This window comes from Trachurus japonicus, chromosome 4 (genome assembly GCF_045865225.1).
Source record: "Trachurus japonicus isolate A0001 chromosome 4, Traja_1.0".
Classification (NCBI taxonomy): Eukaryota; Metazoa; Chordata; class Actinopteri; order Carangiformes; family Carangidae; genus Trachurus; species Trachurus japonicus.
In genome coordinates this window covers 15751540-15771846 of record NC_140910.1, presented here as the reverse complement: position 1 = coordinate 15771846, position 20307 = coordinate 15751540, and the positions used below count along the sequence as shown (strand labels likewise).

Below are 20307 nucleotides of genomic sequence, written 5' to 3'. Positions count from 1 at the left end.
GTTTCTGCAGCTATTCCACGAGGACGGGGAGTGCTGGGTCTACGATGAGCCTCTATTAAAGAGATTAGCCTCTCAGAGGCACTGAGAAGACTACGCACACTCTGATACACACACATACGTATGCATAAAGAAATGCACACGCAGCAGAGTCTTCATAAGAACTCTTTTGCAAAACCACTTCTTATCCAAGCCTTGGAATGACTGATGATTGAATATGTACACAGCTTTGCATTTGACTGTAAAACTACCATATGGAAATGAATGAAATCAAAAGGAAAAGCATCAAAGATGTAACATGAAAATTAGTAAAGCTCCTCTCCTTATTTGGGTGATCTCACTTCCACCGCCACCGATACCCGCCAACTTGAGACTCGGCAGCGCAGAGTGAAGACGGGGACGTCGATGCATCTCGTCTCCCCAACTCTGTCCGTCAGCTTCACGACCACACCCATCATCAGCTCCACACGACAAGTCAGAGCAGCACTCATTTCCCTACACACGTGGTTTTTTTGAGAGGGGTATTGGTAAAGAGGTGTGTGGTTGATGGTGTTCAAATCAAATAAACCTTGACAAATGAAACAGCGCTCTACATCTCAGGGAATCTGGTGACTGAGGAAGCTGCTGCCCCCTCTGAGAGTCTGACAGCCTTATAACGGTGGAACGGATGAATCTTAAAGGGGCGGGGGAGAAATTCTCTGCTTGCCTGCAACTAATTATAACTGTTGTTTATATATAGATATGATATACATATGATGGATATATAGATATATATTCTTTTTTTATTTTCAATGCTCTTTTTGTTTTTTTGGCAATAGTGTAAAATATTTGAGGATATGAACTTGATGGCTTTACATCTTTAGCAGTCATTCCATTTACTCATTTGATGTTTTGTTCCCATTTTAAAAGTTAACTTGCCATCTATTTGGTCCTTCACACTGTTCTGTGTCTCAAATGTTATCCAGAAGCAAAGCCCTGCATAACCCATAGTGTAGGTTAATGGAATATATGCAATGTAGATAGAAATGATTTACGTTGCCTCTCAAAAGGACAAAGTTGGATGTCCATTATGCCAAAAAGGTTGAAAGAAAAGGCTAAAGGGACTTTGATCTGGTTAGAGAACAAACAACCCTCTAAAGATGTTCCCATGTTCCCTGAAGGCATTTATGAACAAATGATTGTTTACATGTTTTTTTTTTCTGGATCACTGGTCCATGATGAGACCGTAAAGCTAGGAGTGAGTCTGTGAATTTTTCCCTTTGTTCTGCACATCACCTTTCCTGGTGTCCTCTGTGAACTCCCTGATGTCAGAGTGGATCACTGTGACGACCACTCTCCGTGTTGTCAGAGGTTCAGGAAAGTGAAAATGAAGAACCAAACTGCGTTATTCCGGTTGAGTTTTCTTGTAATCTTAATTAAAATAATTTTTGTCCAATGTTTTTCAAGATAAGAACCACATAGAGGGCAATATTTATCCTACTGTACACCTCTGCTTTTTCAAACCATCATTCACTCTCTTATTTACAGCTACACAGGTTGGATCTAAATGAGGCATATTTGGATGAGATACAGAAATAAACAATTTTCACCTGAAAATGCCTGGGAACATCTCTCAATGCTGTAGCAAGCTCATAACGTCCCCCTTGTTAAGTTTGTGTGGGTAGGATTTTATTATTTTCCCCCTTAGATATTTGGCCATTAAATAGGTTGACTGACTCAGATGATTAACAAAGGACCTTTCAAGTCTTGAATTAAATTGGTGAAGGGATCTATAAAGACACATTCCCGGTGCTGTACGTGCATCCAGTCACACACTAGGTGAACATAAATGCCTGTGTTTGCTGCTGTGGACTTCAATCCCCCTGTAACGCAGACATAAATGCCTTTAGAAACAAGCCAAATGAAACTGAGTCAAAGCTAAATTAAAGGCTATTACTTTGTTTTTTCCTCTGTGATATGTCTTTGTAAATTATATTGAATCGAGGCCTTGCCATACACTTCAGTATCACTCAGTATCGCCTGATAGAGAGGAATCAAATGTATTTTTTATTTCCTTCTGATCATAGCCATTGATTGTATCAGATCCTCCTGTTTATTGATGCATAATATTAAATCTCCATGAGTTTATTCCTGTGAGATTTTGTCACTGTTCTTTCAAAGAGCATCTTCTTCAGACAGAGGAAGCACAGATTTAGTTCCCCTATTTTGACAGATTATTTCTGCATGTCTGCACTTGAAGTTACATTGTTGACAATTCATAATATGACAATGATTGAGTCGCCCCTCTTTTTTCTTTTTCTTTTTTTGCTTTGAAACACCACTATCGCCCATATTAGTACACCACACAGGGTTTGTTGCCATCATTATATTCCCAGCAGAGCTCCACCCAGCTACCACTTGACTACAGGTTCAACCCACTGGACATTTCAAAACATCTGTGTTGGTGTCTTGGGGAATTGACCTTTGTGCAAGGCTCTGATTATAAATGCAGCAGCGATCTTACTTGAAATTGTGCTTTAGTGGTGCAAATCCTTAACTAATGTCGCAGAAATTTGGGTTCTGCCGGTGGAGAGTCAAAAAACAAGACTGGAGAGGTAGCATGCACCCAAATTTATTCTCTATAGAGAGGGAAACAGTACTCAGAACTGCACTGCAGATAGCAGAGTAGTGCCCCCAGAACAGGGATTGCAGTCCCTTCTTATACCCCACTTTATGACTCTGGTTACTTCATTACTACAGTACAAGCACTTCTAGCTTTCCCAGACAATAAAACAGTTCAACAGATGTGTTACCCAACAAATGTCTTCCCCAGTTGTTGTTTTACCTAAATTTACAACCTAGATCAGTTAGTAAACAAGGTTGTATGTGGGTCATCCTAGTGTCCTTCCTCTGTCCCCAGGTTTATTGTAGTCAGTACACAAATGTCTCCACTAATGGAGTTAACAGGATTGCTACAAGATTTTACTACAACTACTTCAAAGACTACCTTACCACTTATTACAAGGAGAATACTACTACTAATCACAGCAAATTTCCACCACACTAATTTACAGGAAACTACCAAAAAACATGGGTGACAAAGTCATCATTTTGCGGCCTCTTGGGTCTGGAAAAACATTGATCAATGTCGTCCTCAACATTAGACTCAGTATTGAATATTTTCACGTTACATAACTCCACTAACTTGTGGGTAACGCAAATCAATGGTAAGACTCCTCAATACCAAGATTGTAGTTGATTTTCGCATACTGTGACTAAATACTTTTATTTGTTTTTAGTCAGTGCTTCATCTCTCAGATGTTTGTGACACTGCAGCTGATAGTGGCCCAAGGCTTCTTACACAAGCATGATGTGGAAACCTGATATGCAACAACAATGTTTTGAGTGACTTTTCTTGCAGTGTGTGTACCATATGTAACGTTTCTCAATTGATTGTCCAGAAATGTTACTATTTATCATGATATACAGTCAGTTCAGTCAGCAATCAAAAAAAAAAAGCTGTTGAATTTGACTGCATTAGTTTTAGACCGATGTACCAAAGTTGTTTAAATACCTGAGTCAATACTTATTTTTCTTGTCTTAAACAAAAATATTAATGATATATATCAACAATAGTATTCGTATTCACAAAAAAATATAATAAAATCTGGCTTCATTTTGTTTGCTGGGTCGCACAGGGGCGCTCGTGGTCAGACAATATTTTTCCCATCATCCTTCGCGACATCCCTTATAAAAGCGGCCCTCACCCTCCGTCCGCTCTCACTCTCCGGCTCTCTACCTGGTAAGACAGTCCTCCTCCTCTTTATCCCCGGGTGTGGCGCCTTACCAGCCCATAACTCAATATTTTAGATGGTTCTGCATCTTAAGAATTGAACTGTTTATATTTACACTGTGATGCGAGTTGTTGTGTCGGGAGAATTAAGTTTTAATGGGAAGAAGTGAAGTCGTGTTAGCAGGGTTAGCAGCAGTAGCAGGCCGCAGCCACGTGTTACATGGCGCATGCTGCGATGTTATAATCAGCTCCTGCCAGTTGAGTGCAGCGCTGCCCCATGGCAATATGATGAAATAAATGTTGGTAGGGACATCTGAGTAAATCTGAAGAAACGCCAACATTTCTGACTGCATGGGACAATTCAGGTTTAATTGCAGCCCGCTCAGAAAACTAGCTAAGATGCTGCTAGCTACTCGGCTAAAGCGCAAGTCTGCTTGTGTTGAAGTTTATAATGAAACCTTCTGTTTTGTGTTTGCAGGCCTGTGACAGTATATTAAGTTTGAAGATGAAAATGAACAGGTAAGGAACCAGAAATTATTGTTAAAAGTTGTATTGTATAACTATTGGTAGCCATCAATCATTTAGGATGTGCCAGAGAAATGCAACTAATGTGTTTTATTTTATTTTCCACAGGTTTAAAAAGATGTGTTTAACTTCTGGAAATCAGCAACTACCCTACTGGTAATTTAATTTTTTTTTTTTTAACTAATCCTTTTCATCTTAACTTGGAAGTCGCTGATGATTTTAAGATATAAGAGTAGTGGACAGAAGAGATTTCTGAGACATTTTACACTGAGACTTCTCTGTTCATGCTGTGACCATGCTCTCTGGTTTTACCAGCACATCACTAATGCATGCGTCTCCTCAGGTTTCAGGAAGGCCAGAAGACATGATGGACCTGGATCAGAGGAGGTGAGGCATGGAGTTGATCAGTGTGGCAGTCAAGATGGATTCATGCTTCTCTGGTGTACCCTGTGCCTGTAATCGGGCATCATTAGGCAATTTATTTATGATGGTCTAAAATTAGAGCAACTATGGCTCCTATCAGTAGGGCGCATCAGACAATAGCATGACTTGCAAGCTGTTTCTGTCTATACATCCCAAATTATTTCTAAACAATTCTTATCTATTTTATGGATCATTTGTCTGACTCAATGAATATAGCACAAAACTTTGGAAAATGCTTACAGCTCACCTGAATTATTGCAGTCTTGTCTAGAAATAGTTGCTTGAGCCGGTCAAAGGCTCATGGCATGTTTATCTGGATGACTTGGCCTCGGTTTGAATAGTTATACCAGGCAACCTCTTAAGCAGCAGGAGAGGGGATCAGTCAAAGCTTTGAATTCTGGCTCTTATGTTTACAACCCTTTGAAAACAAACTGCATTATTTACTTCCTGCAGTCTTTGTGCACTACGATAAGTGATGTTCAGGGTGCAGCTTCTTGACCCAGAGAAGCATCAGTCTGCCATTTTTATCCTATGTGCTTCTGTGATGACATTTATTTGCTACTCTCGACAAGATGGATGACGATACTCATACCCACCATGTTAAATGGTCTGAGGCACTGATGCATTTAAACATATAAACTTTGTTGTTTGAAGTCATTGCTCATTTATGTTGTGTTCCTCCAGGTGTCCTCCTATTGACTGAATTGATCATTGGATGACATCCAAACAGGTAATGAACTAATTTTATTTGACCTCGTGCCCTGAAACACAACTGTCAATGATGATTTTTGTTTAAAACAATGGGAATCTCTCTGAAAAAGAGTGAAAGAGAACTGTTTTTCTGATGCAGTGCTGATTAAATTTTAAACAGCATGTTGGCTGTTGAATGGTTTGTAAAATGTTTGTCCTTTTGACTTGCAGATGATCCAGGTACACATGGAGAAATGGATGGTGGGGCTATCTGCTCAGTCACAGGTGAGTTTCTGCTATAAGTTGCCCTGTCAATATATCAAACGAGTCTGATGCAATGATGATCGCATAGTTCAGCTGATAACTGTGACGAAGAAACACGTCTTTCGCTCCTATCTGATGTGTCGGCCTCCCTCACATTTGAGGTTTGATTTTCTGAAGTGATTTTGATTTTAATTTTACATCTGCTCATTTTCAGGAACAAGATGACTGTCTGCAAAGGATGAGGTGAGTTGACTTGCTGGTGTAATGTGATCTTTTAGATGACGCCTGACATGATGATGATCGCATAGTTCAGCAGATTAAACCATGAAGAACTACTATTTGTCTTTCGCTCCTAGCTGATGTGTCGGCTGCATTGTGTTTTAGCCCCACTATGTTTTAAGGCACATTAATAACATGATCTCATTTCTCACCAGACATCCAGTCTTTGCTGTCGGGACTCATCTGATGGGACTCGTCTGTCTCGCTGGTAAGTATCGCGTTCATATTAACCTTTTATGGCTAAAACCATCAGATGTGATGAATGTGAATCAGGTCGCTGATCCCTTTGAGGAAATTTGTCATCTATTCTGATTCTGATCATTAGGAAAACAACTCTGGTTTATCCACATTCAACATTAACTCATTAACTTTTCTAACTTTGCAGAGCAAATGGCATAACTGATCTGCACAAGATGTCACAAGATATCTCATGAGGTGAGTGAAAATGAAGAGCATTTCTGGCACTTCAGGCCCAGATGATCAGTTGATAACAAATGGATGGATAAATCTTCTACACATTTTAAATGGATTTGTGAATTAAAGAATCAAAACTGATCCAGCTCCACATGTTGAATACTGCCTCATCTGGGTTTGAACTGGCTGCTCCATGTATGTTATGTGGGATCCTGGTGGCTTGTAGTGATCCCTGTTGTCTGGCCTGTGTGATGACTAAGTAAAGACTGACTTAACCATGGAGTCTGTATTAGCTCTAGCTGACCTGGTCAGTGTGGAAATTTCCATCTCAACTGTTTGATGCGCTTATTTGACTTGGACTTTTTGTCATCTCCAGGCTGCGTCGACCTCGGAGCCAGTTTGAACAGCAAAGACGAGATCAACTGAGGTGAGATTGAAATGCACGTATACTAAACTGATTTTGTGGGTTCAGTGATGTCCAAACAAATGTCTGACCTGAACTTCCATGTGGACAATAACTGTTACTGAGTAACCCAGTGGTATATAAAACTCAATCAACCAGTCACTGACTTGTAATAAGGTTGTTTCTTATTCCCTCTCTAGGAAAGGGTGACGGTACATCTTCAGTCTGACTTTGGTAAGCACTGTGGTCTTTATTTATTAATATAAACCTAATGTGTTTGCAGTTGGTCAGCAGTGTCAGACACTGCCCCATGGCTGCCACAAAAGATCAGACCACTACCTGTGATGAAAAGATTCTGCCAGATGATTACCCTTGATTATAACCCTTACCGTTCCATTTTGTCTGAGGCTGTGTGGTCATAACATTTTGTGAATTTTTCTGATACTTATCCTTGCCTCTTCTAATGATGGATCTCTCTCTCTTCTTCAGGGAGGTAGATGTGAAGACCTCAGCCCCAAGAAGTGTGACCCTGGTGGAGCCAGATTTTTCTGGTTGATACACAACTGGAATCTAACAAGATGAATCGGTGTTATAAAGATCTGAATTGGCTATGAGTTTGAGTAAATGGATTTTTCTACTCATTTGGTTATGTAATTTTCTTGCAACATAAAAATAAATACTATAATGTCAAGACTGGTTGTGTTCAGAGTTGTGTGTACCAATAAAACATGTTTTTGTGATGACATCCTGCAACTGACCTATGAATCTCAGTGTGTAAACTAAATTTTGAAATCATATTGGCATGAAATACTGTAGTACTACAAACTGATAAGTCGGTGTGTAAATGTTTTTGGCTCTCTGTTGCCAATGATGGTACTGGAAATGGGACTCAAATCAAGTTTTTATTTTGTATGGCAATGCAAACACTAGAGCCAGCTCACGTGTCCTTGCCAGGGGTTGGGACAGAATGTCACTATGACGACACCGGTACAGGCAAAAGGCTTGAGGGCATTTATTTGTATGCCCTGTTTATCCATAGTAATTGGCATGTGGGTTCATTTTATTTCAACTTTCCTAATTTATTAAGCTAATTTTACGGTGTAAAACGCTTCCGGGGTTCCCCCTGGTATCTACGGTAACGTCACAATGCTGTGAACTATGGGTAATTACCTCAGGCAAATGTCTGCAGAAACACGCGGAGTGGAGGAAAGTGTGCACGAAGGGCACGAAATGTCCCAGACAGAGGGACCTGTAGCGCTCACTGGTCCACAGTGGGACAGTCCTAAGACCGGTGCAGTTAGCGGGAACGAGGCACGAAGTCTATAACACGGTTCAGGTTTGACATAAGGACTGGCTGTGCTAGCTAGTGGTTTATTTTGGTTAGCTGCTTTTACGTTTCGAGGATGGCTGCGTGACGGCATTTGTCTTTAACATACACAACCATGTGTCCATCATAGACTGTAAAGGTCTCCATTTACCTCTGGTTCCACCAAGTGGACTTAAAAGATCAATGAATCCCTGTATGCGAGGGTAATTACAGATCTACAGATCTTTGAAGAAGGGCGGAGTTAAGCGGCCGCCCGCAAGCGCTGCACATTGACTACAAACCAAGCGCCCCTCCTTCCTTCGCCGCCATCCACAGCGAGGGGGAGGAGGAAATACGGTACCCCCACTCGGTTCAGGCCGCCCGCAGACGGCCGGGTCCTCATAAATGGGAGAAGGAAACCAGGTATCGTCCCCCAGTCTCGTCTTGCCCGTCTCGGACTAGCCTCCTCCCCGATGTATGTGCAGTGGTTCCTGCCTCTGCTCGGGGCTCTGGTCGCAGAGGCCGACTTCTTCCAGTTCGACAGCATCTCCAATGTTTCCACTTACTATTTTAATTATATTTATTGCAATATTTGGGAGGGGGACTGTCAGCCCAACCAAGACGATGCTACACAACAAGGTAGGAGAAATAATAAGAGCATTTGAAATGATGGTTTTTGTTTAGTTTTTTGCAGCGGAAGGTTATGATATTGGACGCTAAATTTTATAATGCCAATCACATTTAGCACCCACACACTGCACGTCACAGGACCCAGTATGTTGACTAGCTTGACTCACAGTATTGATACTCGGTGGTTACAGCACTGTCATAAAAACTGATTTATTGTGTTGCAGTTCCTACCAGGGACCTGTGGGCAGGTTTTCCTCACGACTACATCAGCCTGCTGAATCAGTGGTACTGTAGCCTGGGCCAGTGCTGCGAGTCTGGAGACTGCAGGATAACCAACAACATCACAGGTAGCTCACTCCAGCTGGATGGTAGCAACTGTGTGCTCATAAAGCCCCAGTGAGTGTGTGATGAGTGTACTGCTCAGTTCACTGATCTCATGGCTGTGGATAATGTATAACTTCATTTCAGGTTTTCATTTCAATACAGTTGTGAAATTGTGCATAGAGTCTTGTCTGTTTCTTGTTATGTCTTATTTCTTCACCTGTTACATCAGGTCTATTTCCTGTCACCACCCTTTGTTACAGATTTACAGTTTATTGTGTGTGTTCAGCTAGACATCAGTGGTTCCTGACAGTTAACAACAGTGAACTAAATAATAAAGGTTGCTTTTATTGTCTTATGTAAAATGTTTTTTTTATTTTTTATTTTTTTTTATGCAAACACATGCCATAGCCATGCACTGGGCTTGACCTGCCATTATATCAGATATTGTAATAATATTTTTGCAACAGGTCAGTCTGGTATTGTTGTCCTGTTGAGGTTTTGTTATATAGACTCAAATAGACTTGGTTGAGTGTCTTGTCCCCGCTTTAGAAGAATAAAATAAAGAGTGAAGCAAAGGATGCTTGCATCTGCAGATATTTTAATGGTATTTATTAACTGTTAATTGGCTGTATAATTAAATACCTTAAGTTGCTGCCAGTGACAGTGATTATTGTCATAGATAATTGGCTTTTAATGTTTTCAGATGAAAAGATACCCCCTGAAAATCAGTGCTTGGTCACAGTAAATATGAATTCTGGTGCTTTTGAAGCAAGCAGTGGAAACAATATTGCAGAAATGAATTATATGGCTCAGTTTAGAACGTTATGCAAATTACAACAAGTAAATAAAATAGGTCACTTAAAATCCCCTGAATTTTTTGTTTGTTTGTTTCTAAAAGTAATACCTGGTGCATCACATTTTCTGTGGATTCATTCATGTCACATTTCCTATATTTTCTTGGTCACTCACAAGTTTGCTCTCTCTTCTATTCACACATTTTGCAGGTCTGTCGACGGACCTTCAGACGAAGCTCCATGGACAGCACCTGGCTCAGTCCGTGGTGCTGAAAGCTATCCAGGGTTTTATCAACAACCCAGAATCCAACAAGCCACTCACACTCTCCTTCCATGGCTGGTCCGGTACCGGCAAGAACTTTGTGGCCCGAATCATAGCAGATAACCTGTATCGTGATGGGGTGAAGAGCGAGTGCGTCCGTCTGTTCATTGCCCCGTTCCACTTCCCACACGCCAGACTGGTGGACACGTACAAGGTGAGGCCTGCAGAGCCCACTTGGCACAGAGTCAGCTGTTCTGTGCCAGGGACGTGACGGCAAAGTCCTCGGGACCCCCACTCGCTCAGCTAGATGTTCAGTCTGTGTGTTGTAATCCAATGAATGAAAGATAACGATCACATTTTGGACAGATGCTTCAAATCAGACATTGATCCCACAAGCTCTGACATGCACAACTTTTTGGAACTTGGCGTTAATCCAACCGGGGCACAGATGCCAACATCTAAATGCAATCTTAGGTAATCCCTGCATTGGGTTTCATAATTATGTTGACACAGTATTACTACATAAATGAATCCAGATTTGACAGGATAACCTTTATACTGATAGTATCAGAATCCGCAGAATTTGTAAATATGGACTTTTGAACATATTTGCTGGGACAATGTGTTTTAACAAGGTGTCCATTACAATGAAAGCAGATCACACCAACTTCTTCCACCTGATAACCAATGAATAAAGATCAATAATAAAAATAACAATCTTTTAAATGATCTCATAATTAAAATGCAATCTGAGTTTTTTCTGTTACATGGCCCAAAAGTAAGAAAAACAACACATTATTTTCTTTTGTACATGTAGATATTTTGAGTGATTTTTGACCCTGTAGTTTGGTCTTCTTCCTTGTACCCAGGGTCAGCTGCGAGAAGCGATCCGAGACATGGTGTTGCGTTGCCCTCAGACTCTGTTCATCTTCGACGAGGCTGAGAAGCTTCACCCAGGCCTCATCGATGCCATCAAGCCCTACATGGATCACTACGACAACGTGGATGGGGTCAGCTACCGCAGAGCCATCTTCCTCTTCCTCAGGTTGGTTCTTTATTTCATGCATGTCCTGTCTTTTGAAACAAGAATCTTGCCTCCTTCCAGAGCGTGTCACACCTCTGGCACAGATATTTTGACAGCTCATCTGTAATGAACGATGTTTCTCTCTCTGTTTCCATTAGCTCTCTATGGATTTTTCATGGTTTATATTAGTCATGTCCAATTTTTGAAGATGAATAATCTGTTTAATCAAACACAGAAAGGCATTTGTCACTACAGTGATATGATGCAGGAGAGGCCTTGGATCTATAACACTCCATGGTAACAAATACAAAGCCACATGTTAAGATATTATGTGGTTAATTTCATTATAATTATTTATTAAACTATATTTCACTGAAATAAGTAATCGCTTCACCAGAAAATACATTTGTGTTACAATAACCAGGTTTAAGAATGAAGCTACTCGAAACACGACAATCAAAAACAAGCCAACCCTAATCTGTGATTTATTTGCCTTGGAATGATCTGTATTTATTATTATTTATTTAATAACAAATTCTCCTTCATTTCTTCAGTAATATTGGTGGGGCAACAATCAACGATGTAGCGTTGGACTTCTGGCACTCTGGGCAAAATCGAGAGGACATCGGTATGGAAGACCTGGAGCATCGACTGAGAACTGAAACTATGGAGTCCCAAGGTAGCCTGCACTAATTAAGGAGTGATTTGACCAGTTTACTTCAGTTCTCTGCCTTTCACCCTGGGCAGAAGTGAATTATTCTTTTGTTATTGTGCGTGCTGCATGCATGTATTATCATGGGAGTTTTTGATTCAGGATCAGTGATATGAGCTACCCTTCAGCTACCCAACAGTGATAGGTGGAACTTGAACTTACGAATTTGCATACAATTTTTCTGTGTGGTTCTCTCTCCCAGGTGGCTTTGCACAGAGCGAGCTGATGTCTGGCCACCTCATCGACTTCTTTGTGCCCTTCCTGCCTCTGGAGTATCGCCATGTCAAGCTCTGTGCACGGGACGCCTACGCAGCCCGAGGCCTGGAGACGGACGAAGCAACACTGGATGAAGTGGCCAAGGCGATGCTGTATGTCCCAAAAGAGGAGAGACTGTTCTCAGCCCAGGGATGCAAGTCCATACCCCAGAGGATCAACTTCTTTCTCCCTTAGAAGGAGAGTCAGACAAGAGAGAGACCTGGCGGAGGTGTGAGATTGCTTTACCAGCCCATCTGCATACAGAGCCTCGAAGGAGATGTGTCTTTTCTGCTCTGCACTACATACTCTCCTCGCCCCACCCCCACAGACACAACACGTGTCTGTCCAGGTCCCTCAGAGATGGCCAGGCAGTAGGGCAGGTCCAGCATGAAGGCGGGGGGTGTGGGGGTAGCAGCGCGGCTCACCAGCAGACCTCTGTAGTGTCGCAGCCTCGCAGGAAACGTGTTCATGCCAGACAGTCATCAAACGCAGCGTGCCTGCCGTCCTTCCCCTGCCGTCTTTCACCTGCCTGGTTTGAATTCCTCACAGCGTCAAGATGAGGGAGCTAAGAGGACGGTGTCAGTGGTTGTGTAGTGTGTGTCATAGCAGAAAACGGATAGACATTTTGTCAAGTCACATTATTTATATCTTTTCACCTTGGCCAAAATCACAAAGTCAAGAACTGTTTTTTTGTTTGGTTTTAGATTTATGGTCATATTTACTGTGTTGGTATTTGCATGTCAGACATTGTGCTTATATTCGCGCTGATTATTTATTGACATAATTTGTGCCATATTTGAACATGTTACTGTACCCGATTATTTATGTGGACTTAAATTCTCACTTAAGCCATTAACTTGGCTTTTTATTAGCATTAAATGTCACTGAGTGTGAAGCACTGAATGTGTAACAGCTAACAACACTGATGGAAATGTTACTTGAAATTGTTACTGAAAAACATGTGGGACCAGGTGTCACAGCCAGTGAAACTATTTGAAAATCAGCTTTTTTTTTGTGCAAATGTGTCCAGTAACAATGCTTTTAATAATTCATTTTTTATATCCCAGTAATTTTTATGATTCTGATAAATGTTTTACTATCATCCCAGTTGCTTCACATACAGAATTTTTACTTTCTTATAATGGGGCGTAGTTTATTCATTGACTTGCTTTTATCTCTCATACACTCACACCAGTCAAGTTGTCTAAGCTCAAAGGGTCGCATCACAGCAAGAACATGGAAGGAAATTTTCTTAGATATTGTTTTAAGAAAATAAACACCCACAGTATACCAACAACATCTGTTTTTATTTAATGCAAGAATATAAACAGATTATTTTGTCTTTTCTGTTGTGTTTGTTCTGCATGACAATTTCTCATTTTCATAAAATATTGAAAGCACCTCATGACAGGGTTGGTACCATCCTCCTACAATAAATCAAGAGATGACCAGTAATTTTTATGCAATTTTATGAATCAATACTAATATAAAAACTCCTCATAGATTGATCTTTGCAGCTTTGTGTCTTCCATGGCTGTTAATGGAATAACTTTCCATTTTGAACGCTGCAGCAGATAGAGCAGTAAGTAAATAACACTTTCTTTACAATTATGTCATAACATCTTTGGAAGGGATCTTTACAGATGTTATTGTTTATTTCACGAGGACAATGCACATCAATGAACAATTTGTGGCAAGCACATCACATCATGTAAACATGCTGGATTTAGCTCAAAGCTAATTTCCATCCGTAATCCTCACATTTAAAGACGGATAGACATACCATAATTAATAGATTGTGTTTTCCACAGCTGTAAATCTCAAACCATTTATGAACATTTCTGATTTAGCATTTGAGGGAAACTAAAATGACAATACTGAGAGACTGAGTCTCATTTTTTGCACCACCTATTGGTGTATATGGGTTGCTTAGAACATTTACATAGATAAGAGGTCACTTTCTGATTTATTAAATCTTTGTAAGATTCAGAAATGAAAAAAAAAGTCATTTTCAAAATTGCACATACACTGGTTAAATCTGGAAAACATAACTGTTTAACACTTGTGAAATCCTTATTTGTTTATTTTGCTTATCTATGCATGGTGCCTTTTAATAAAAAAAAAAAAACTATTATTATTATTATTATGGTCCATTGGGATGGTGTTCTGATAATCAGAATTTAGGTTTGGCAAATATGATTTTTTTTTTTTTTTACCTAAACTAAACTCTCCCCTTGACAGCGTAACCGGAGAGTAAGTATTTAAATTCAAAAAACACATACACAACATTTATTCATGTTATTTGTTCATGTTTATTGTGATTTCTTCTTTTCATGTGATTCACTCGCGGCGCATCATCACCCTTCCCTGGGCGTGTATCAAGCGAACGCGTGGTCTGCTCCCATTGGCTACGACCATTCTTCCACCAGGATTCCTCTCCTGCGATTGGCTGAGCGCGGTAACGCTTCCTTATTGAAGTTGGAGGCTGCCGTCCAATCAGATTCAGACATCTGTTCCGAGCCGAGAGGCGAGCGGCAGCAGCAGCAGCAGCGGCGGTGGTGTCTCTCTGTCGGTGCTTCTTACTGTACCATCACTGTATGACAGTCCGGACCGATACACGACCGCTGCTGCACCGACCGCACCGTCTCACGGTAGAGATTAATCAGCGTTTTGCGGTGAGTTAGTTATTTTATCTGCCGGGCTGCTGGAGGTCGTCACAATGACAGCCCTGTCGCTGCTTCTGCTGGCCGTGTCGGCCGTGTCTGCCCTGGCCGAGTCCACTGTGCATTTCCGAGAGCAATTTGAAGACGGGGGTGAGGTCCTTTTTGCTTGTTATTTCACCTTTCACCATTTAACTATAATTAATAGTGTGCTGTGATTTGTCGAAACTGTAAATTCAGGTTTTTACAGTGTTGACTTGGAGTAGACTGTGCTAAAGCCGGTAGACTTCTCCTCTGGGGGGTTAAATGAATGAATTTTTTGACATGGTGTAATGATTTCACCTGCTTTTCGATCATGCATTGTCTGCAGACTGCACACATAAAGATGAATTTAGGCTACATTACTTCCATTCATCTTTGACCCCTCTATCTTATCCACCTCCCTCCTCCTCCTCCTCCTCCAGCCATCATCACACCCTCTCTGTCTCCCCATCCCCCCTCCTCCTACCGCACATCCCTGGCCCTGGTCATTCACTTGTTTCCTCCACCCTTCATCCTTCACCTCCTCCTCATTAGACACCACCAGTGTCACCGCAGACACAGGGAGGATGGTGGAGGCCGAGGAGCTGCATGCTCTGGCAGCCACATACCCACTGCACCTGCACCGATGCATCAATGGTGTACAGAGTGGCAGCTTGTGAGTCTTTTTTTTTTTTTTTTTTAAACTGTGAATCTGAAATTTGTTTGTGCAGACGCCTGGACAAGTCGCTGGGTCGAATCCAAGCATAAATCAGACTACGGCAAGTTTGTGCTGACAGCAGGGAAGTTCTATGGAGATGCAGAAAAAGACAAAGGTGAGTGGAAAGGTCAACTTTTATTGTTATACTGTGAATCTGCCCGCAGGGAAGACAGTAAATCTACATTCCTATCAGGTGTTCAGCTGTATTTCCATTCTGCGTGTTTAAAGCTTGTGTCAGGGATGTTAAGTCAGGTTTAGAGCTGACAGACATTTGATTTGATTTGAATTCGTAGTGGAAAATAACTGAGGAAGCACTTAATCTGTACTAAAGATAATGTTATTCCAGTGAGTTTGGACACTAAAGCCTAAAGGTACATGCTCAAAGCAAAAAAAATTGAAGTGATGGACAGTTTTTTGAGAGGGAACTGGAGCTCAGATGACACTGAGCTAGTGGCAGAGTCTGTGGGCTTGACATGTTGCTATTATTTTAGATATTCTGCCCAAATGTGTTTATTTTGAATGTGGGGCTTGTACCTGTGATTCTGAAATGTGCACACAATCCAGTGAAATCGCTGTAGGTGCAGTTAGTTGGTCTGTTATTCACTGTCTCTGGATCAGCACCAGTATTTATCTCTTCATGACAACAGCCTGTCTCTCTGTTGCTCAACTTGAGGAGAAACTTGCTCAAATTCAAACTACTCAGCACATTTTCATCAAAACAACCTGCTGAGTTGTGACTGACTTGGTGTGGACACATCGCACTAACACTTTTGTCTGTCTGCAGGTCTGCAGACGAGCCAGGACGCCCGCTTCTACGCCCTGTCGACCCGTTTTGATGACTTCAACAACAAGGGCCAGCCTCTGATCATCCAGTTCAGTGTGAAACATGAGCAGAGCATTGACTGCGGTGGAGGCTACATTAAACTGTTTCCCTCTGACGTCAACCAGGAGGACATGCATGGAGACTCTGTCTACAACATCATGTTCGGTAGGTTTTGACAGCTCCCTCTTTTCTCTCATGAATATTCCTCCTCACTGATAACAGCACAAATCAAGACCATTCACACTTCCACAGCTCTTTGAATAGTTGTACACAGCGATAGGCACAAATTAAACCCATGAATGTAAACTATAAGTGCCCAGATTAGTGTATTTTATCCAGAGTTTTTCATTTTAAAGAACTCAGAGATGTTGCTTGTGAGTGCTTAGTTTCTGCCGTTAATTTAAAGACTGGATGAGGGATTTTCATTTTTTTATTTGTTGTTTTGTTCAGGCCCTGATATTTGTGGCCCTGGAACAAAGAAAGTCCATGTCATCTTCAACTACAAAGGCAAAAACCATCTGATTAACAAGGACATCAGATGCAAGGTGAGACATAAAAAAAAATGGTTCTTGTTTTTATATTAAGTTGTATGAAGAAATGCACCCTTATGTTGTGTGATCTAGTTCTTGGCCCATTTATAGTAGCAACATTTCTGTGTATTGCATAGAAATATATTGCATTGTAAACACATGGAAATCAGTTATGCATCAAAGCCTTTCTCAACAGCTGCTCACATTTCCTTTCTGTCTTGTAGGATGATGAGTACACCCACTTGTACACACTGGTTGTCAACAGCGACAACACTTACGAGGTCAAGATTGACAATAAGAAGGTTGAGTCTGGCAATCTGGAAGACGACTGGGACTTCCTGCCTCCCAAAAAGATAAAGGACCCTGAAGCCAAGAAGCCAGAGGACTGGGACGACAGGGAAAAGATTCCCGACCCTGATGATAAGAAACCAGAGGTCAGTCAAATAATCTGTTTTGTATTTTTCATAGTCCTTTTAGGTTCTTTTTCTTTAACCTAGCAAACAGAATACACTTCACTTATCTACATATATCTTTGAAATGTTTTGGATGCACATCAGTGAAACCATAAATCATGTTAATGTGTGTGTAGGATTGGGACAGACCTGAGAACATCCCAGATCCTGATGCTAAGAAGCCTGACGACTGGGACGATGAGATGGACGGAGAATGGGAGCCACCTATGGTCACCAACCCTGATTACAAGGTGAACAGCAAATTATTTTAACACTTTGAGTCTTTACGTTACACTACTGCGGCTGTGTCTTCATGAACATTTGCTACCTAGTGTACTGTACTTACATGGGGTCATTTTATTTGAGTGCTCCAATGTGTGACCACAAACATTCATGTACCGTAATGTAACAAAATGAAACTTTGTAATGAGAATATCACTGTACATTGTTGTGTTAGTGATGAAAGAAAGGATGAGCATGTGATTTTGAACACGGACTGTGTTTCAATACGATGTAAACTTAAATTGTTATCAGTTGTGCTAAAAATGATTTGAGGAATTATTATGATTGTTATTTTGATTATTTTATGGTCCCTGTTCCTAAAGTGTTTTTACAAACTTTGACACGTTATTGCTTTATTGCCTCACTGCTCTGTCCTCTGTCCAGCCAGAGAAACCTCTTAATCAGCAGATGTATTTGATTTTGCGATTCCCCTTACATTAACCATAATCCCTGTCCTTGTGTCCACAGGGTGAGTGGAAGCCCAGAGAAATTGATAACCCTGCCTACAAGGGCAAGTGGGTCCACCCTGAGATTGACAACCCAGAGTACACAGCTGATTCTGAGATCTATAAATACGACAGCATCGGCGTGATCGGACTAGACCTGTGGCAGGTAAGAAGACGCTGTAGCCAAATTCTTTATTTTCTTGCACCTAAATAAAGAGTCAATTTGCAGAAAGTATGAAGTTAAAACAAACTAATGCTTTAAGTTTATTCATTTACAGCCAGAAATAGCAAATTTTTACACTTTGTTGTTTCTCATGTTGAGTTGGAGCCACTGAAAGTCAGTCAGTGCTCATTGTGATTTATCAGTTTCATATGAAAAGGAATGCAGATGCTATGGACATAGACGAAACACAAAATACAGCTTTTCTTGTATTTGTATGTACTTTTCATGAAGTACCTGATAGTAAAATGCTGATTGTTTTTGATGATTTTGTAGGTCAAATCTGGTACGATCTTTGACAACTTCCTGATCACCAACGACCCAAACCTGGCAGAGGAAGTAGGCAACGACACATGGGGTAAAACTAAGGTAAGCCCAGAACCTGCACCTCTACTAATTGTCCTGCTCATACGTCTTTAGTGCAAACTATAATGTCAGCGCTTTGTGATCGTTGCATTAAGTGAAGTAAAAAAAATCATTAAGAAATGATTGAGTCATCTGTTTTTAAATTTGCTCTTTCCCGTCTACTCCAGGATGCAGAGAAGAAGATGAAGGAAGGCCAGGAGGAGGAGGAAAGGAAGAAACGTGAGGAGGAGGACAAGCAGAGGAGAGATGAGGCAAAGGAGGAAGAGGAGGAGGAAGAGGAGAAGGAGGAGGAGGAGGAAGATGAGGAGGAGGAGGAGGGAGAAGAGCCGGAGGAGGAGGAAGAAGAGGAGGAGGATGATGAAGGCACGGACTCTAAACTCAAGGACGAGTTATAAACTTGGTGCAGGAACTGAGCCTGACTCTGGGTCGGTGAGCCGTCGGAGCAGAGCTGGTGACTGAAGATGACAGACCCTCATGACTGACACCCTGGGGCGGGGCGGGGTGGGACGGGGTTTTTCGTTCATTTGTTTGTTTACAAAGCAAGGGAACAGGCAAAAAGGACAATTGCTGTTCTGTTACTGTTTCCATGTGCTACTGCTATTATTATCGTTATGAAAAATGAGGAACAGTAATGGAAAAGAATGAAGAATGTCAAGGCTGGAAACTTTAAAACTAAATTGTTTCACATTTGTGCCCAGAAATATATAAATGGTCAATTTTGTTTTGCAAAAATCTGGGTCTTAATGAAGTACAATGTTGTGGTGACATGAAAAGCTATGTTTGGTTTGTGAATGATGCCATGTAAATGTTTTGTTTACCTCATGTGTTTTATATTTGTCTTTCTATTTCACGTCTTTTTTTTTGTTTTTGTTGATCTTTCGTGGTCAGTCCTGTTACTGTCTCGAGTTCCTCTCCACGTTGAGTCAGACACCTGCCCACTCTTTATTTAAACCCTCTGATTCAAACATGGGTCAATGGTTTGGGCACAAGAGTGCAAACAGACTAACACTAAATGTCTGACAACCTGTTAAAAAAAAAAAAAAAAAAAAGCCGTCGTTCATAAGGTGGTAACATGGGGTGCTTTAAGGCGAAATCCCCAGCATAGTTTTGTACTGTAAAGTTAACACTTTTTCACTTCAATGCACATACTGTAGTCTTGTGTGTCTCAATAAACTGTTCTCAAACTCAGATGTACAACAACAAAAGCACGCCAGTAGCAGGAAAGCCTTTGTTTATTTGGTACGCATTTACCTATGTTTTAATCATTGTTGGTGAACATAACCGGTTTCCCCATTTCTGATGCCGACATCTGTGCACTGCTGTACTCCAATGTACTGTCACAAACAGTCTGAAAGATGATCCTTTTGTAAAATATACATTTTGTACTAATGGTAGTAACTGAAGTGGGAAGATTTTCATGTTGCTGTGTAAAAAAACAAAACAAAAATAAAAATCAAAGACAGGTGTTCTGTCCGATTAAAAACAACTGGAAGAAATTAGCCGATTGTCTCTCAGTTTCCTGTCTTTACTGCTTTCTTATTGTTTTTCATATACTTATATACAGAAGTAACATTTTGTTTTCATTGGCTCTGTGATAGGCCTGTAGGGCATTTTCATGTTTGTTTGGTGGCATTACTTGCTCTTGTGTATTTGTAATTTTATTAGAGTTATTATTATTATTATTATTATTAGGAATAGTAGTAGTAGTAGTAGCA

The 20307-nt window shown here is 40.9% G+C and overlaps 3 protein-coding genes, 1 long non-coding RNA gene and 8 other non-coding genes across 30 annotated transcripts in view; all 12 read left to right on the top strand.

The window, feature by feature from the left end:
* Window positions 1–2124, top strand: part of osbpl9 (oxysterol binding protein-like 9) — a 30755-nt gene extending 28631 nt beyond the window's left edge. For all 14 annotated transcript variants that reach the window (XM_085774295.1, XM_085774291.1, XM_085774290.1 and 11 more), the window contains one exon: window positions 11–2124. In XM_085774295.1, the coding sequence (XP_085630421.1) occupies window positions 11–85 (75 nt within the window). In that variant the 3' untranslated portion in view covers window positions 86–2124. The remainder of the gene's footprint in view (window positions 1–10) is intronic.
* Window positions 2125–3763: 1639 nt separating this feature from the next.
* LOC146988690 (uncharacterized) lies at window positions 3764–7458 on the top strand. 6 transcript variants are annotated; one of them, XR_015035716.1, is made up of 8 exons: window positions 3776–4288; window positions 4403–4450; window positions 4638–4681; window positions 5402–5447; window positions 5639–5692; window positions 5886–5914; window positions 6106–6158; window positions 6336–7458. It is a non-coding gene; the product is annotated as an uncharacterized LOC146988690 (long non-coding RNA). The 6 variants fall into 6 exon arrangements; XR_015035715.1 differs by having other exon boundaries at window positions 5639–5914; XR_015035714.1 differs by having other exon boundaries at window positions 5639–6791; window positions 6968–7001; window positions 7257–7458.
* Window positions 4044–4125, top strand: LOC146988698 (small nucleolar RNA SNORD74). Its single transcript, XR_015035796.1, has one exon. It is a non-coding gene; the product is annotated as a small nucleolar RNA SNORD74 (small nucleolar RNA).
* On the top strand, window positions 4500–4569 carry LOC146988697 (small nucleolar RNA SNORD75). The gene has a single exon (XR_015035801.1). It is a non-coding gene; the product is annotated as a small nucleolar RNA SNORD75 (small nucleolar RNA).
* On the top strand, window positions 5488–5569 carry LOC146988696 (small nucleolar RNA SNORD79). The gene has a single exon (XR_015035792.1). It is a non-coding gene; the product is annotated as a small nucleolar RNA SNORD79 (small nucleolar RNA).
* LOC146988695 (small nucleolar RNA snR60/Z15/Z230/Z193/J17) lies at window positions 5737–5815 on the top strand. The gene has a single exon (XR_015035799.1). It is a non-coding gene; the product is annotated as a small nucleolar RNA snR60/Z15/Z230/Z193/J17 (small nucleolar RNA).
* LOC146988694 (small nucleolar RNA snR60/Z15/Z230/Z193/J17) lies at window positions 5957–6039 on the top strand. Its single transcript, XR_015035798.1, has one exon. It is a non-coding gene; the product is annotated as a small nucleolar RNA snR60/Z15/Z230/Z193/J17 (small nucleolar RNA).
* On the top strand, window positions 6608–6669 carry LOC146988693 (small nucleolar RNA SNORD44). Its single transcript, XR_015035797.1, has one exon. It is a non-coding gene; the product is annotated as a small nucleolar RNA SNORD44 (small nucleolar RNA).
* On the top strand, window positions 6831–6896 carry LOC146988692 (small nucleolar RNA SNORD78). The gene has a single exon (XR_015035802.1). It is a non-coding gene; the product is annotated as a small nucleolar RNA SNORD78 (small nucleolar RNA).
* On the top strand, window positions 7104–7177 carry LOC146988691 (small nucleolar RNA SNORD47). Its single transcript, XR_015035803.1, has one exon. It is a non-coding gene; the product is annotated as a small nucleolar RNA SNORD47 (small nucleolar RNA).
* A 469-nt stretch (window positions 7459–7927) lies between the features above and the next one.
* On the top strand, window positions 7928–13181 carry tor3a (torsin family 3, member A). The gene is made up of 6 exons (XM_085774287.1): window positions 7928–8712; window positions 8928–9050; window positions 10032–10297; window positions 10953–11128; window positions 11662–11786; window positions 12022–13181. The coding sequence occupies exons 1-6, from the start codon at window positions 8547–8549 to the stop codon at window positions 12267–12269; spliced, it is 1104 nt and encodes a 367-aa protein (XP_085630413.1). The 5' UTR covers window positions 7928–8546; the 3' UTR covers window positions 12270–13181.
* A 1391-nt stretch (window positions 13182–14572) lies between these two features.
* Window positions 14573–20091, top strand: LOC146988688 (calreticulin-like). Its single transcript, XM_085774286.1, has 9 exons — window positions 14573–14887; window positions 15487–15588; window positions 16258–16461; window positions 16747–16841; window positions 17051–17260; window positions 17416–17529; window positions 18029–18172; window positions 18503–18595; window positions 18760–20091. The coding sequence occupies exons 1-9, from the start codon at window positions 14794–14796 to the stop codon at window positions 18985–18987; spliced, it is 1284 nt and encodes a 427-aa protein (XP_085630412.1). The 5' UTR covers window positions 14573–14793; the 3' UTR covers window positions 18988–20091.
* The last annotated feature ends 216 nt before the right edge of the window (window positions 20092–20307 follow it).

Excerpts from the sequence above, each read along its gene's own strand:
- tor3a (XM_085774287.1), top strand. The coding sequence starts at position 8,547 with ATGTATGTGCAGTGGTTCCTGCCTCTGCTCGGGGCTCTGGTCGCAGAG. Across the intron at positions 9,051-10,031 it reads GATAACCAACAACATCACAG|GTCTGTCGACGGACCTTCAG; the intron begins GTAGCTCACTCC and ends CACATTTTGCAG. Across the intron at positions 10,298-10,952 it reads GACTGGTGGACACGTACAAG|GGTCAGCTGCGAGAAGCGAT; the intron begins GTGAGGCCTGCA and ends CCTTGTACCCAG.
- LOC146988688 (XM_085774286.1), top strand. The coding sequence starts at position 14,794 with ATGACAGCCCTGTCGCTGCTTCTGCTGGCCGTGTCGGCCGTGTCTGCC. Across the intron at positions 15,589-16,257 it reads AGATGCAGAAAAAGACAAAG|GTCTGCAGACGAGCCAGGAC; the intron begins GTGAGTGGAAAG and ends GTCTGTCTGCAG. Across the intron at positions 18,173-18,502 it reads TCGGACTAGACCTGTGGCAG|GTCAAATCTGGTACGATCTT; the intron begins GTAAGAAGACGC and ends ATGATTTTGTAG.